Source organism: Bufo bufo, chromosome 9, assembly GCF_905171765.1.
Source record: "Bufo bufo chromosome 9, aBufBuf1.1, whole genome shotgun sequence".
Classification (NCBI taxonomy): Eukaryota; Metazoa; Chordata; class Amphibia; order Anura; family Bufonidae; genus Bufo; species Bufo bufo.
Window position 1 is genome coordinate 212,829,814 of NC_053397.1, and position 15,000 is coordinate 212,844,813.

General features: G+C 42.3%; 1 protein-coding gene across 4 annotated transcripts in view; it reads right to left on the reverse strand.

Moving 5' to 3' along the window:
- Positions 1-3,236: 3,236 nt before the first annotated feature.
- TNNI3K (TNNI3 interacting kinase) overlaps positions 3,237-15,000 on the reverse strand; it is a 230,894-nt gene continuing 219,130 nt past the window's right edge. For 3 of the 4 annotated variants that reach the window (XR_005774108.1, XM_040406705.1, XM_040406704.1), the window contains 2 exons: positions 12,326-12,405; positions 3,237-3,530 (listed from right to left, as the gene is read on the reverse strand). Coding sequence is in view for 2 of the 4 variants with exons in the window: in XM_040406705.1 (XP_040262639.1) it covers positions 3,454-3,530; positions 12,326-12,405 (157 nt within the window). In the remaining 2 variants the exon portion in view is untranslated. The remainder of the gene's footprint in view (positions 3,531-12,325; positions 12,406-15,000) is intronic. The other variant, XR_005774106.1, reaches the window with a different exon arrangement.

The window sequence follows — 15,000 nt, forward strand, 5'->3', positions numbered from 1 at the left end:
TAGTCCGACGATCCTCCACACATTTAATAGTCCGACGATCCTCCCTCCATTTAGTAGTTAAGCGATGCTCCACTCATTTAGCAGTCCGACGATCCTCCACTCATTTAGTAGTCCAACGATCCTCCACCCATTTAGTAGTCTGACGACCCTCCACCCATTTAGTAGTCCGACTATCCTCCACCCATTTATTAGTCCGACGATCCTCCATCCATTTAGTAGTCCGACGATCCTCCACCCATTTAGTAGTTCAGCGATGCTCCGCCCATTTAGTAGTCCGACGATCCTCTACCCATTTAGTAATCCAACGATCCTCCACCCAATTAGTAGTCCGACAAATCCTCCACCCATTTAGTAGTCTGACAATCCTCCACCCATTTAGTAGTCCGACTATCCTCCACCCATTTATTAGTCCAATCCTCCACCCATTTAGTAGTCTGACGATCCTCCACCCATTTAGTAGTCCGACGATCCTCTACCCATTTAGTAGTCCAACGATCCTCCACCCAATTAGTAGTCCGACGATCCTCCACCCATTTATTAGTCCAATCCTCCACCCATTTAGTAGTCTGACGATCCTCCACCCATTTAGTAGTCTGACAATCCTCCCCCCATTTAGTAGTCCAACGATCCTCCACCTATTTAGTAGTCCAATCCTCCACCCATTTAGTAGTCTGAAGATCCTCCACCCATTTAGTAGTCTGAAGATCCTCCACCCATTTAGTAGTCCGACGATCCTCCACCCATTTAGTAATCCGACCAGTCCTATCTGTTCCAGCAGTAAACTACATATAAAGTGTCTTTAACATGACCAAGTAGAAATTCTTTGATGTTTGTGTTATTGTCTGTGAGATAATTTGTATCAGGCCGCCATCAGTGGGGGAATGGTTTTATGGACATGCCAGGCAGGGTTTATGGGATCATTACTTTTCTTTATTTCAGACTTGTACTGCTTTTTACTTTACATAGCTGTCCGGAGCAGGAGATGAGTAAGTACATAACGATTTGTACAGGATTTCATGTTTAGAACAAAGTAAGTCCATTCCTCTATGGTAACATCAATATAGTGTATATGTAACAACCTGATCTCATGGAAAAAAATCCGGCAGGTATATCATTTATCATGTGCGAGCATTTGATACTGGTTTATACAGAAATTTATGTATACGGCTCTCCGCTGGCTTCTAAAAGTGTCTGTGCGCGTTCTAAATTCTACACATTTGCATCCGACTCACACACGATTATTACCAGTCACAGTATAAGTTTAACTTAAAAAGTTTAATGGACTGAAATAAAGAAAGACAAGCACCCCTTTAAGTTACCTTGTCTCTTAAAGGAGAACGTCATCTAAAAATTTGCTTTTACCAATTTTTTATTTTTACTTTAACAGTTCCCATCTGGACACAACCTCTAAATGCAAATCTGCTGGCAATCAGTTGATCTCTGCAGTACTGATAGCTGCACATTTCTCCTGCAGCGGCCACTACTGGAGAAATTTGGTATTACAATGGTGCCAATTCAAATGAATGGGTCTATTTGTTTAATGGCGGTGCTGAAGCCTCCAGAGCTGGAGGTGCTGTTTGCAGAAGCTCCTTATTCTGACTAAAATATTATTGTTTGTAGCAGTGATTGAGAGACTGTGACAGGTTCACTGCTTCAACTAAGATCACTAGGTGATGGCATGATGGCTAACCATAGGACTGCCATTATAGATACTAAAGGTATCAGTCAGCTTTACCATCCTTCTACTTATGAACAACGCATCTACCTCTTTCCCATATTTCTCTCATCTATCAAGATTTGTGGGTTGTAAGGGTATTTTACATACATAATTAAGTACTGATTGGTCTGTCCCCTTTAATTATTATATCATCTTCTATATTCTTTGTAATGATATTCATTGTAATGTAGTGAGTTAGGGATAGTTAGATAACATATACAAACCCCCATTGTGCTAAGAAGGCCACATTCCTGACCTGCACACTGGGCATCCTTAATTGGAGGGGCTGAAAGGTGTAAACCTGGTGCGCTCAGACAGTTACTAATTAGAACTTCGCAGAGAACACTATCCAGGTAGGATGTTGTAAGTTCACTATCCCTATATCTAGTATCACCATGGGGTGTCAGCAAGGTGTTAAGATGCGGCCACAGGACTCTCCCCATATTGTATTGTGCAGGCCATGTGATTATTTACTCTGTATGTGATTTGCCTAGTTTACTTTATATTTAATCACTTGTACGGTAGTAAATATTTTCATCACTTAGCCTGTTAAGCCCATTTATTCTCAAATTGTTGAATTTACATTATAAAACAATTTGCCAATTGATACTTTAGAAGAATTGGGTGACAACTCGTGTGTAAACTAATATGATGCCATATGGGTTGTCACCACTACAATGGCTAAATACATACAACTTGAAACTGGTAATGGCTATTGCCATGTGGGGACCCTTTCAATTTTTTATGTTGGGCTCTATAACTACTATAAGCCACTTTAAACAGACCTATCTCCTCTTTTGACATGTCTTTTTCAGTAACTACTTGAATTCCCCTTGTAATAGCGATTCTGGAGCATCTATTCTTATGACTCTATATTGTGCTATTCCTCTGTTATGAATTGCTAACAAAGGTCCAGCTGGGTATTACCATTCGGGGGTATGTCCCTTCACACTCTGACACTGGCATTGGATAGTGAAAGACTTTGCAGGGGCACCCACCTCCCCAACTGGTAACATTCATCTGGACCTACATTACAAACTGCTAGCAATTCATTCATAAACTTCTAAAACTTCTAGCAAGAATTATAGAGGAATGGCACAACATAGTGTTGTAAGAATAGATGCCCCAGAATTATAATGCAAGTAGATACTAAAACAGACCAGTCAGGAAAGGGGGCGGCTGAAAAAAAAAAAAGAGAAGCTGCAGCTGCATTGCCTCCTCCTCCCTCACCACTCCTCTCCTCCCTGTCTTCAAATCACTATACTACTGCAAATAGATTCTGCAAATAGATTTCAGGGGACTGAGGAGGTTTCTGGACATTTAAAGAGAGCCTGAACACATGGAAAGTGGGGCTATGGGCTGTTTGAATATGAGGCCATTGTCCCCTAATCAGATATGTCACGAAGTTTCCTATATTGTAATGCAAAGCAAAAGATGACGATAGAAAAGCTTTAAGAAAACTGCAAGTTTGCAGGAAATCCACCAGGCATGACGGATAACATTACAACTGATGTGAGTGTTGTATTTTATTTTATTTTCGCCAGGTTACACTTGATAAAAGCTTACAGCCATATCATGTAATGAAACAAGAGCAAAACAAAACCATAAAGATGAATTATCCAACGTAAATAAAAAAAGATGACTGTCGCGTGTAAACACTTCCCTCCGGGCTATCAGGTGGCGGTGTGCTCGCCCTTTTACCGGGATATCGTCACAGCCAGTAACGGCTCCATCTGTCAGTTACTGTCTTCGAAACTGCTGCTCCTGCAGCAAGAATGAAATCGCATTGTGCTCATGGGATCAGACACATAACCTGTTCAATGAACAGAAAGAAAGTAAATGCAATGGCTTTGAGGTGCACACTTTCATGACATGTGTAGCATTGATCTCCAGTTAAGGGTGTAGGCAGAATTTGTAGCGCCCCATAATAAAACTAAGAGTGGACACGACTCCCCACTAAGAGCTCTTTAATTACAGCAGTGTCCACCTTAAGCTAAGAACTTAACTGTATAGGAGTTGGAGAACCAGTCTTCACACACAGAAAAACTCTGTCTGACTGCAGCCACCACTAGGGGGAGCTCACTGCCTATGGGTCTATACAGCTATTATTCAACTACAAAAATCTCTATGCCATGAGCTCCCCCTAGTGGTGGCCACAAGTAAATGATGTATTTGGAGGGGGAAGAAGCAGTTCAATCTTGTACCCCTCCCACCATGGTGATGGGATATATGTGACTCCATTTTGTCTTATTCAGCAACGTGTATTACATTTGGTCAGTGCACTTCCAATACCTCCCTACCCCCCTTATGGAATGTGTGAAACTTCCTTAGCTGTTTCAAGGATATCCATACATTCCTTAGTCTGTAAGTCTGAACACTCCTACCATATAAGGCTATCTGGCTCAACTGTATGCTAGCCCATGTGTATATACCTGATTGTCAAATGCTGTTACTAGGAGTCATCTATTATGTTAATGCAGAGCTTATGTGTGACCATACTATAGGTCAAATACTAATGCTAACATATGATTGGATGTCAAGGAAGCTCAACCCCCTCTATTATAACTGTTTGCCAACTGTGAAATAAACCAGAATGGATTAGAACTACACACGTATTCATGTGGTCAATCTAGTTCATTCTCCCGGTACCGGATAAGACTTAATTCAAGCTGATCACTGAAATTATGTGTCAGGGACACGTTTAGGCAAGAGTAAATTTTTCCTAACAGCATGGGGGCTCGGTCCGAGATTGGGAGGGTCAACTCTTCAGGTCTACAGTGAAAGACATCAATTCTTGTCCTCCTTGGACCTGGGAGCAATGACCAAAATCCCATTCAAGTAAGTCGAACCATCTATTTATGATTTCGGTGGATTGCGATGTCTGGGACACGCAAATGTTGATTTTAAGAGGCTCATTGAGTCCATATCGTTAAGAGATAGTGCACTATATATATATGAATAATCTGTTCCGGGAACAGAAGGATACAAGCTTGAATTAACTCTTATGTATATATAGTATAAGTATTTTAGAAGTATTAAGTATCTAAGTATTTTAGAAGTATTATCTGTCTGTGTGAGATGTTGACCGGGTGGTAAGTTTACGGTCGAATCCCGCTTTGAAATCATTCTGTTTCTATCACTGCCAACATGTAAACTTTGTTGCACGGTCTAGTCCCACAAATTATTTCCTAGTTAACACATGGATAGACAATTGGGCAGGATGTGAGAATTGACAGTTAAAATGTGAAACAGAATGTTATGCCCGGCTGGCAACAGGGATGAAAAGCTGTAAAAATCTGTTAGAAGCTTACAGACAGTGTACATCAGAACTCCCGTGATTGTGAAGGGGGGCTAGGGTGAGTGAGAAGACACAGCAGAGTCAGGAAGTTAATTCATGGCAAGGGAAAAAGTGTCTCAGTGTTTGCAATTAGAAAGGGCTTGTGTTAAACGTTCAGAAATGAACTGGTTAAGTTTTGTTGCCCTAATGATATGTGTGTGTTTAAATAGTGACGATTTATAGTCCTAGGATTAGAGATTACAGCACTAAAAGATGGATAGTTAATGCATAAGTGTATTGATAATTGAAGTTAGAGAAATGAAATGAGCAGCATTTCTTATTTCAAGATGGAGGATTTTGAATCCTATAGAGAGAACAAAGTTGCAATGAGGCATCCCTCCCCCCACCACATCTGCTGTAAACTCCAAAATGTCACTTGTAGTCCCACAAAACAAACTTCTTCCTGTTCTGTCTGAGATGTGTTTTCAGAGAGAACTCCCTCCCATCTCATACCCCCCTCCTCTGCTCAGGAATTTCATATGGGGGTTGAGGGGGGGAGGGGGGCTGCTAATTGGTAATGCATGAGCAGAATGTGAAGATACTAACCTGTGTTATCTCTAAGATATTCCAGACAGGGCTCCAGTATTGGATTGGATCTTTCCAAATTGTATGTTCCGATGGTTTAAAATGTGCCTGCAGTGATGATGCTAATTGGAAGTGTTCAATCCTATCAATCTAAGGTTGCACCCATTCTAAGTCCTTATTCAGATATGAGTAAAAGTTTGAGGAACATGTGGGACAGCTGAACGTCCTGATGTATTGCTTTGCTTCCCCTGTTTGAACACTCCTGAAATAAGAGACGCAAGGCAAAAGGAAATGGGGGAAGGGGTAGTTATATAGAATAAGGGGCGATGTGTATAACACTAAACCAAAAACTACATGGCATATAAGATGATTTGTTAATTTTAACAAAATGACTGTATGATTAACATGTATATTGTTTTACAGTGACAGACCATCAGCAATTCTGGGTGTGGTGTGGATATCTGTTTCCCGGAAAGCTGTGTTTGTCTGTGCTGCAAATTTTGGAATGTAACAAAGAGATTGTGTGATTGGGTGAAAGATACATGATTCAGTGGAGTGTGAATGGGTGTGGCTCTGAGTTGTATGTACGTAGCAGAGCTGTGTGTGCAATTCATATTTTATGTGTAAGGGCGTGGTTATGAGTTATTAATGAAAAAAAAGAGTACATGGAAAAATGTATATGAATGCGTATGGAGTACGGTATTTGTTTTTAAATATGCGCATTGAGAATTTTATTTTCTTGGAAGTTTTTGTTTTTTTATTGGTACCAACAGCATTGATCAAGCTGTACATTTTTATTTATTGAAGTCAATAAAAAGTTTTTATGGGCCCTTTGTGTGTTCATGTCTGTATTGTCAGATCTGTTTGTTTCAATGTTTGCAGTTACATGTTACATGTTCAGTGTTGTGCTTAACATCAGAGCTCTGCTCATATGGACAGCTAGGATACTAATGGCAGACAGAGGACGGACCAAAGCGTCCGACTAAAAGGGGTGGACTTAGGTGACTCAGAATGGGAGGAAGGAAATGTGAGCCCTCTATGGGAATAAATGGGGTACTGACAAGGACATACAGAACAGATTCCTTACCAGTAGAAACCATGGACAGGGAATACATCATGTCATGTATTTAGCATTATATTAGATTGCCCAGTCAGCCTATTAGAGAGAGATTTGTTCATTAAGCTTGACTTGCAGGTATCAGCAAAGACTCAGGGCATAAGAGTACACTCAGATCTCATTCCAGTCTCTACACCAGTGCCACTGATTCTTGCAAACATACAGGACCACCCAGAACTTAATAACATTAACCCTGCATTATGGTCCTCAAATGAATACGACACAGGATTCATAGATTGCACACATTACAAAGCTACTGTGAAACCAGGTGTCATCTCAGTGTTCCAGAAACAATACCTGCTGTAAAAAAAGAGAAACTTGATGGACTTAGGCCAATGATAAAGGAATTCCTACAAAAGGGAATCCTGGAAGAGGTGATTTCACCCTACAGCACGCCCGTGAATCCAGTGACAAAGGCAGATGGTACTACCCGCTTTGTACAGGATTTAAGGGCCATCAACAACATCATTGTGCCTATAGCCCCTGTTGTACCTGATGTCACTTAATTATTATCTGCCATTCCAGCAGACGCTGTTTGGTTCAGTGTGATAGATCTGAAAAATGCATTCTTTTCTATCCCAGTTGATAAGATAACCAGACTACTTTTTGTTTTTTCCTTTGACAGACGTCAAACTGACCTGGTGCAGAAATGCCCCAGGGATATGCTGATTCACCTGTAGTGTACAGCATAGTCCTCCAAGAGATGTTAAAATCATGGTACATCCCCCCAAGGTTCTGTGCTGCTGCAATATGTCGGTGATCTGTTACTGTGTAGCATGTCAGCGGAGGCCAGCATTCAGGATGGTTTATCACTGTTATAATGATTGTCAGGATGTGGTCACTAAGTGACACTTAAGAAAATGCAACGGTGTAAAATGCAGGTTGAATACTTGGGCTTTGTCCTCACAAAAGGGGAACGGAGAATCAGCGCAGAAAGAGTCCAGTCTATTGCGGGTTTAGTCGCCCCGCACACCAAGAAGGAAATGTTATCTTTCCTTGGTATGATAAACGGTAGACAATGGATTCCTGATTGCTCCTATTATGACAATGTTTTGAGGCAAGCCACTCTGGAAGAAAATCCAGATTTGATTAAATGGTCTTCTGAAATGTACAATGCATTTGATTATCTGAAATGTTCGCTCATGTCGAGTCCAGGGCTGGGCCTCCCTGACTATAATATGCCCTTCCACATGTTTGCACGCCAAAATTGTAAAACCATGGCGGGTGTACTGACACAAGAAAACGGAGGCAAGTTGCGTCCTTGTGTATTTTTCTCAAAGGTAATGCCCACCCCTGTTCAAGGGATGCCGGCATGTCTGTGTTCTCTTGCAGCCTGTGCTATGATGGTAGAGTTGACAAATTCTTTCACAATGTGACATTACACCATTTTGCACACCACTCATGATGTTGTAGGCCTACTCAAGGACATCCACACTCAACACAGCAGGCAGCTGAGCTTATTGCACTCACTAGGACATGTATTCTACATACTGATAGACCTGTCACCATCTATACTGAGAGTAGGTACACACATGGGGTAGTGTGGGACCATGGTATGATCTGGCAGAGGAGAGGATTTACGGCGGCAGATGGTAAGGATCATGTCTCACAGGGCAATGCGCTGGCAGTTAAGGTGGTGAAATGAGTGGCCAAATGCAACCTCACAGGTTTGTATAACCATTGGGAGATGCCATGTTTGGCACCTCCAACCCCTGAGATGTTGCAAATGCTTACTGATCTTCAGTGGTATGCCACTGAACAGGAACAGCAAGACTGGTGTTATCCAGTATTGCAGAAAAATCCTGAGATAGGATTAGTCTGCGAAGAGGGGAAGTTATGCATTCCCCCAACACAGTGCTTCCATCTTAATAGCACATTTCCACAGAGTAGGACATAAACAGCATTGAGATACTCATGGGTAGGCCTTTCCCCACACATGGGCAAGACGCCCCCTGGTGGTGCAGGAAGGGGACTTGGACCTGATCAGGGAGGAGTATGTTACTAATCTGATCAAAGTCCTCAGGTAAAACTGAAGAATAAGTTGCTTGTAAGTCTCCTTCTCTTTCACAGGAATCAACCCGTCCATTCCGGATAGGCGACCAGGTGATGATCAAGATCTTAAAGAAGGGAAAGGAACCAGGAAGTTTCACCTACGGACAACCCACCGAGGTAGTCATGATCACCAGAACAGCAGTCCTCACTAAACAGTAGCCCACGTGGATCTACGCCACAAGGATTAAGTTGGTGAAGAAAAGAGAAGTACTAACGGGGGCAGACAGCCCTGACCTCCAACGAGGCCCAGAGGTATTAACGGAGGCAGACAGCCTTGACCTCGAAGAAGATACAGAAGGGGTACTAACGGAGGCAGACAGCCTTGACCCCCAACAAGATGACGCAGTCGGGAAATTCCTCGAGATGGCTGAGATGCAGTGCCTTAATAATTGTAGTTTTGTGTCTCCTACTTACTATCCCACGGCTGTGGAACAGACAGATATACCTGAAAACAGAATGCAGAGGGGAAGACAGTCTATGCAAGACAAAGGAGAACTTATGGCTGTACCTGGCCAAAACTCTGAACTTAACTGACTTTTGTCTCCAAACCACTTTATCGGCATCTAACATTTTGGAGACATGTCTGGTAGCAGTCCCCACCCCAGTAGCTGTATGGACGGGGCTCCTACGTTCCCAATGGAATGACACAGATTTGGAGGATCATAATGTTAAATATGGATATGTAAATCCTTATCATGCTTGTTATGACTGTCCTACATATGAGACTCTGCAAAGTAATATGATAAAAATAATTACAGGTCTTGTTACAGCAGCAGGAATATGTTATAACTTCACCTGTGATGAGACACTATTGCCTCCCTGCATACAAGCAAAAATGCAGAACAAGACTAAGCCAAATATTTGTGATAGAGATTTAGGTGGTTGTAAAAAAATAGTATCAGGAAAGAATATGCAATGTAATATTACAAAAACAGTACCATCCCTAGACAAACATGTACCTCTACCAACAGGATGGGTATTGGCCTGTGGGAATACTAGTTACACATACATACCGGCCAATATTACAGAGGGACCCTGTACAATAGCTAGGTTGACATTAACAATGATACCACTATTTCCAGCAATGCAGACACGACACACGAGAGACACTTCCCTACAGTTACCAGAAAATTGTGATTATAATATGAATCTCCTCTCTAGATATATGTGAGTTTAGGGGTATCTTTGATAGGAGTACCAGGTTTGGCCATATATAACCACAGGACAATATCAAAACTTGCCTGTTTTATGGTAAAACAGATAAATGTCACTGATGCAGTTCTGCAAGATATGCTGCTGGATATACAATCGTATGAAAAGGCTATCTTGCAGAATAGGGCAACTATTGACTATTTATTGCTCCAACATGGTGTAGGATGCTCAGCGTTCGCAGGGATGTGTTGTTTCAATTTATTAGATCACTCCCGTGGAATAAAATATAAAATAGGCCAATTAGAAGAGATGATAAAACATATAAAACAGGATGTTGACCAAGGTTGGGGGGACTGGCTTTTTGGCTGAATACCTGACTTTGGCCAAATAAGATATGTTTTAGGAGTGGCACTCGCTGTGGTCGCTGCAATAGTGGGTCTCTGCTGTTGTCTACAGTGTGTGCCCTCCCTTCTTACCATATGTAAAAAAAAAATGTGGCCGAAAGAGGGGTACACTCAACATCCCTCTATACTCCGGTAGAGGTAGAAGAGGCAAACACAACCTCAACAAAGCCTAAGGATTATACTCCTGAAGGGTATATGGAATACCTAAAGGCTTACAAGCAAACAAAGGAAGAGCAGAGAAAGAACCATATAGTATATATATATATATATAAGGTTCTAAGAGGGGATTTGATGGGATATATGTGACTCCGTTTTGTCTTATTCAGCAACGTGTATTACATTTGGTCAGTGCACTTCCAATACCTCCCTACCCCCCTTATGGAATGTGTGACACATCCTGGGCTGTTTCAAGGATATCCATACATTCCTTAGTCTGTAAGTCTGAACACTCCTACCATATAAGGCCATCTGGCTCAACTGTATGCTAGCCCATGTGTAAATACCTGATTGGTCAAATTCTGTTACTAGGAGTCATCTATTATGTTAATGCAGAGCTTATGTGTGACCATACTATAGGTCAAATACTAATGCTAACATATGATTGGATGTCAAGGAAGCTCAACCCCCTCTATTATAACTGTTTGCCAACTGTGAAATAAACCAGAATGGATTAGAACTACACACGTATTCATGTGGTCAATCTAGTTCATTCTCCCGGTACCGGATAAAACTTAATTCAAGCTGATCACTGAAATTATGTGTGTAAGATCCTCACCTGCTTTGCACTCCAGGGGAACCAAGAGGGGTCCTCGTGGAGTTGCGGGACAGGTTATGCGTGTCTCTGATGCACCAGCGCTGACCCCTTTGTGAGCCAGTGCGGGGATGCGTTCGCGTGGACATCGGAGGGGAGGACCGTCGGAGTCCCGGGGACAGAGTGGCCAGGCAAGTGACAAGACGCCGCGGCCTGGGTTGTCTCCAGTGTCTCCTGCGACTTCCGTTTCCGCATCTGGGTCCACGCGCTCGCATACTCGCGCTGAGTCAATCATGCGTCCGTGCGTACACACGAGGGCAGGTTCGCAAAGGGATACACGGTCGCGAGTACGCGCTTCGTCGACCAGTGGCGCATAATATACTGACTCACAAGAGCAAAGTGGATTAGGGAGCCAGCCATGGGTTAATCAACTTGTGATTGCCTTAGGCCATGTACTCAGGTGCAGGGCAATTTGTTCACCTATGGTAGTGGACACTTGGCACCCTGGGATTGGTCAGCAGGCATTTAAAAGGAGGTCTCTCAGGGTGATCAGTGCCCACTGTTATTTTCCCTCAACCAGGTATAGGTCACAACTGCTAGTGACTGAAGACTGCCAGGAACTTTGTCTTTTGCAGCGGACCCAAGATCTGGAGTGACTGCACTGGTTGGGACTATTCCTGGAATCTCCTTGCCTGGTTTTTGTTACCAGCAAGTGTCCTGGACGTTTATGTTTCTGGTGAATAAACACCTTTTTGCTTTCATCACTGGTCTGTTTGTTGGTGCCTTGCATTACAATGTGTCAGGGACACGTTTAGGCAAGAGTAAATTTTTCCTAACACATGGTAGTCACATGATTAGCCTCTGTGGAAGGTACGTCTCTTAATGACCTTTTTAGACATCAAGTGCCAGGTTTTCTACTGAAATCTAGGATTTCCATTTTATTTAGAGGATGATGCCCTTTGAAAGGTTTGGTGTATACAAATCCTAAATTACCTATTTACATGGTTATGAGCTAATAGAAGAAGGTCAATTGGTTTTTATGGGAACCATGTAATACTTAATTTACCCTGTGGGGGCACTGTAGAGCTATATTTAAAAAGCTTTTAAAAGCTGAACCATCAGACGCCAGCTTCCGCCTGTGAATGTAGGAAGTAAGAGTCCAAGTGTCTCTGGAAATAACACACTGTACTCATCACAGATTTTCAGTCCCTCGCAATGCAGAACAACGTGGTGATTATGTTATTGACGGTTTGGGGACATCTGTACTTACCATTCTTGTCTATTGGTGGGTACTGGAAACTTTTCCTCATTTGTTCTAAGGTCAGACCATGTCTAGGGGCAGCGTCTGTGCTGCAAAATACCAAGCGGAAACAGAAACAGCTAAAAGACTTAGAATTACAAAGAATTTCAATTTACTTTTAAGGCAATTTTCACCTTTAAGCTCCATAATCTACATAAAGATGAGTTACTGCATACAATTACAATATGTATTATACTCCAGAGTGCAGTCACTGTGTACATACATTACATTACTTATCCTGTACTGATGCTGAGTTATATCCTGTATTATACTCCAGAGCTGCACTCACTATTCTGCTGGTGCAGTCACTGTGTACATACATTACATTACTTATCCTGTACTGATCCTGAGTTACATCCTGTATTATCCTCCAGAGCTGTATTCACTATTCTGCTGGTGCAGTCACTGTGTACATACATTACATTACTTATCCTGTACTGATCCTGAGTTACATCCTGTATTATACTCCAGAGCTGCACTCACTATTCTGCTGGTGCAGTCACTGTGTACATACATTACATTACTTATCCTGTACTGATCCTGAGTTACATCCTGTATTATACTCCAGAGCTGCACTCACTATTCTGCTGGTGCAGTCACTGTGTACATACATTACATTACTTATCCTGTACTGATCCTGAGTTACATCCTGTATTATACTCCAGAGCTGCACTCACTATTCTGCTGGTGGAGTCACTGGGTACATACATTACACTACTTATCCTGTACTGATCCTGAGATACATCCTGTATTATACTCCAGAGCTGCACTCACTATTCTGCTGGTGCAGTCACTGTGTACATACATTACATTACTTATCCTGTACTGATCCTCAGTTACATCCTGTATTATACTCCAGAGCTGCACTCACTATTCTGCTGGTGCAGTCACTGTGTACATACATTACATTACTTATCCTGTACTGATCCTGAGTTACATCCTGTATTATACTCCAGAGCTGCACTCACTATTCTGCTGGTGCAGTCACTGTGTACATACTGTACATTACATTACTTATCCTGTACTGATCCTGAGTTACATCCTGTATTATACTCCAGAGCTGCACTCACTATTCTGCTGGTGCAGTCACTGTGTACATACATTACATTACTTATCCTGTACTGATGCTTAGTTACGTCCTGTATTATACTCCAGAGCTGCACTCACTATTCTACTGGTGGAGACACTGTGTACATACATTACATTACTTATCCTGTATTGATCCTGAGTTACATCCTGTATTATCCTCCAGAGCTGCACTCACTGTTCTGTTGGTGGAGACACTGTGTACATACATTACATTACTTATCCTGTACTGATCCTGAATTATATCCTGTATTATACTCCAGAGCTGCACTCACTATGCTGCTGGTTTCTACCTGAACCAGTTGACAGTTCGTTGACACCCACCCCAAAAATACTGTATCTTGGTTTACGCCTATAATGCCAAACTATGTGCTGCAATGCATTCTGGGAAGTCTTATTTTTCCTGGATCAGATTACAGAACAGTGCTTAGCGTTCACAATACAAACCAGTCACCGGACCCTGCGCAGTACAGACTCTGATTAAGCTGGAAGGTTTTACACTGCGTGCAGAATTATTAGGCAAATGAGTATTTTGACCACATCATCCTCTTTATGCATGTTGTCTTACTCCAAGCTGTATAGGCTCGAAAGCCTACTACCAATTAAGCATATTAGGTGATGTGCATCTCTGTAATGAGAAGGGGTGTGGTCTAATGACATCAACACCCTATATTAGGTGTGCATAATTATTAGGCAACTTCCTTTCCTTTGGCAAAATGGGTCAAAAGAAGGACTTGACAGGCTCAGAAAAGTCAAAAATAGTGAGATATCTTGCAGAGGGATGCAGCACTCTTAAAATTGCAAAGCTTCTGAAGCGTGATCATCGAACAATCAAGCGTTTCATTCAAAATAGTCAACAGGGTCGCAAGAAGCGTGTGGAAAAACCAAGGCGTAAAATAACTGCCCATGAACTGAGAAAAGTCAAGCGTGCAGCTGCCAAGATGCCACTTGCCACCAGTTTGGCCATATTTCAGAGCTGCAACATCACTGGAGTGCCCAAAAGCACAAGGTGTGCAATACTCAGAGACATGGCCAAGGTAAGAAAGGCTGAAAGACGACCACCACTGAACAAGACACACAAGCTGAAACGTCAAGACTGGGCCAAGAAATATCTCAAGACTGATTTTTCTAAGGTTTTATGGACTGATGAAATGAGAGTGAGTCTTGATGGGCCAGATGGATGGGCCCGTGGCTGGATTGGTAAAGGGCAGAGAGCTCCAGTCCGACTCAGACGCCAGCAAGGTGGAGGTGGAGTACTGGTTTGGGCTGGTATCATCAAAGATGAGCTTGTGGGGCCTTTTCGGGATGAGGATGGAGTCAAGCTCAACTCCCAGTCCTACTGCCAGTTTCTGGAAGACACCTTCTTCAAGCAGTGGTACAGGAAGAAGTCTGCATCCTTCAAGAAAAACATGATTTTCATGCAGGACAATGCTCCATCACACGCGTCCAAGTACTCCACAGCGTGGCTGGCAAGAAAGGGTATAAAAGAAGAAAATCTAATGACATGGTCTCCTTGTTCACCTGATCTGAACCCCATTGAGAACCTGTGGTCCATCATC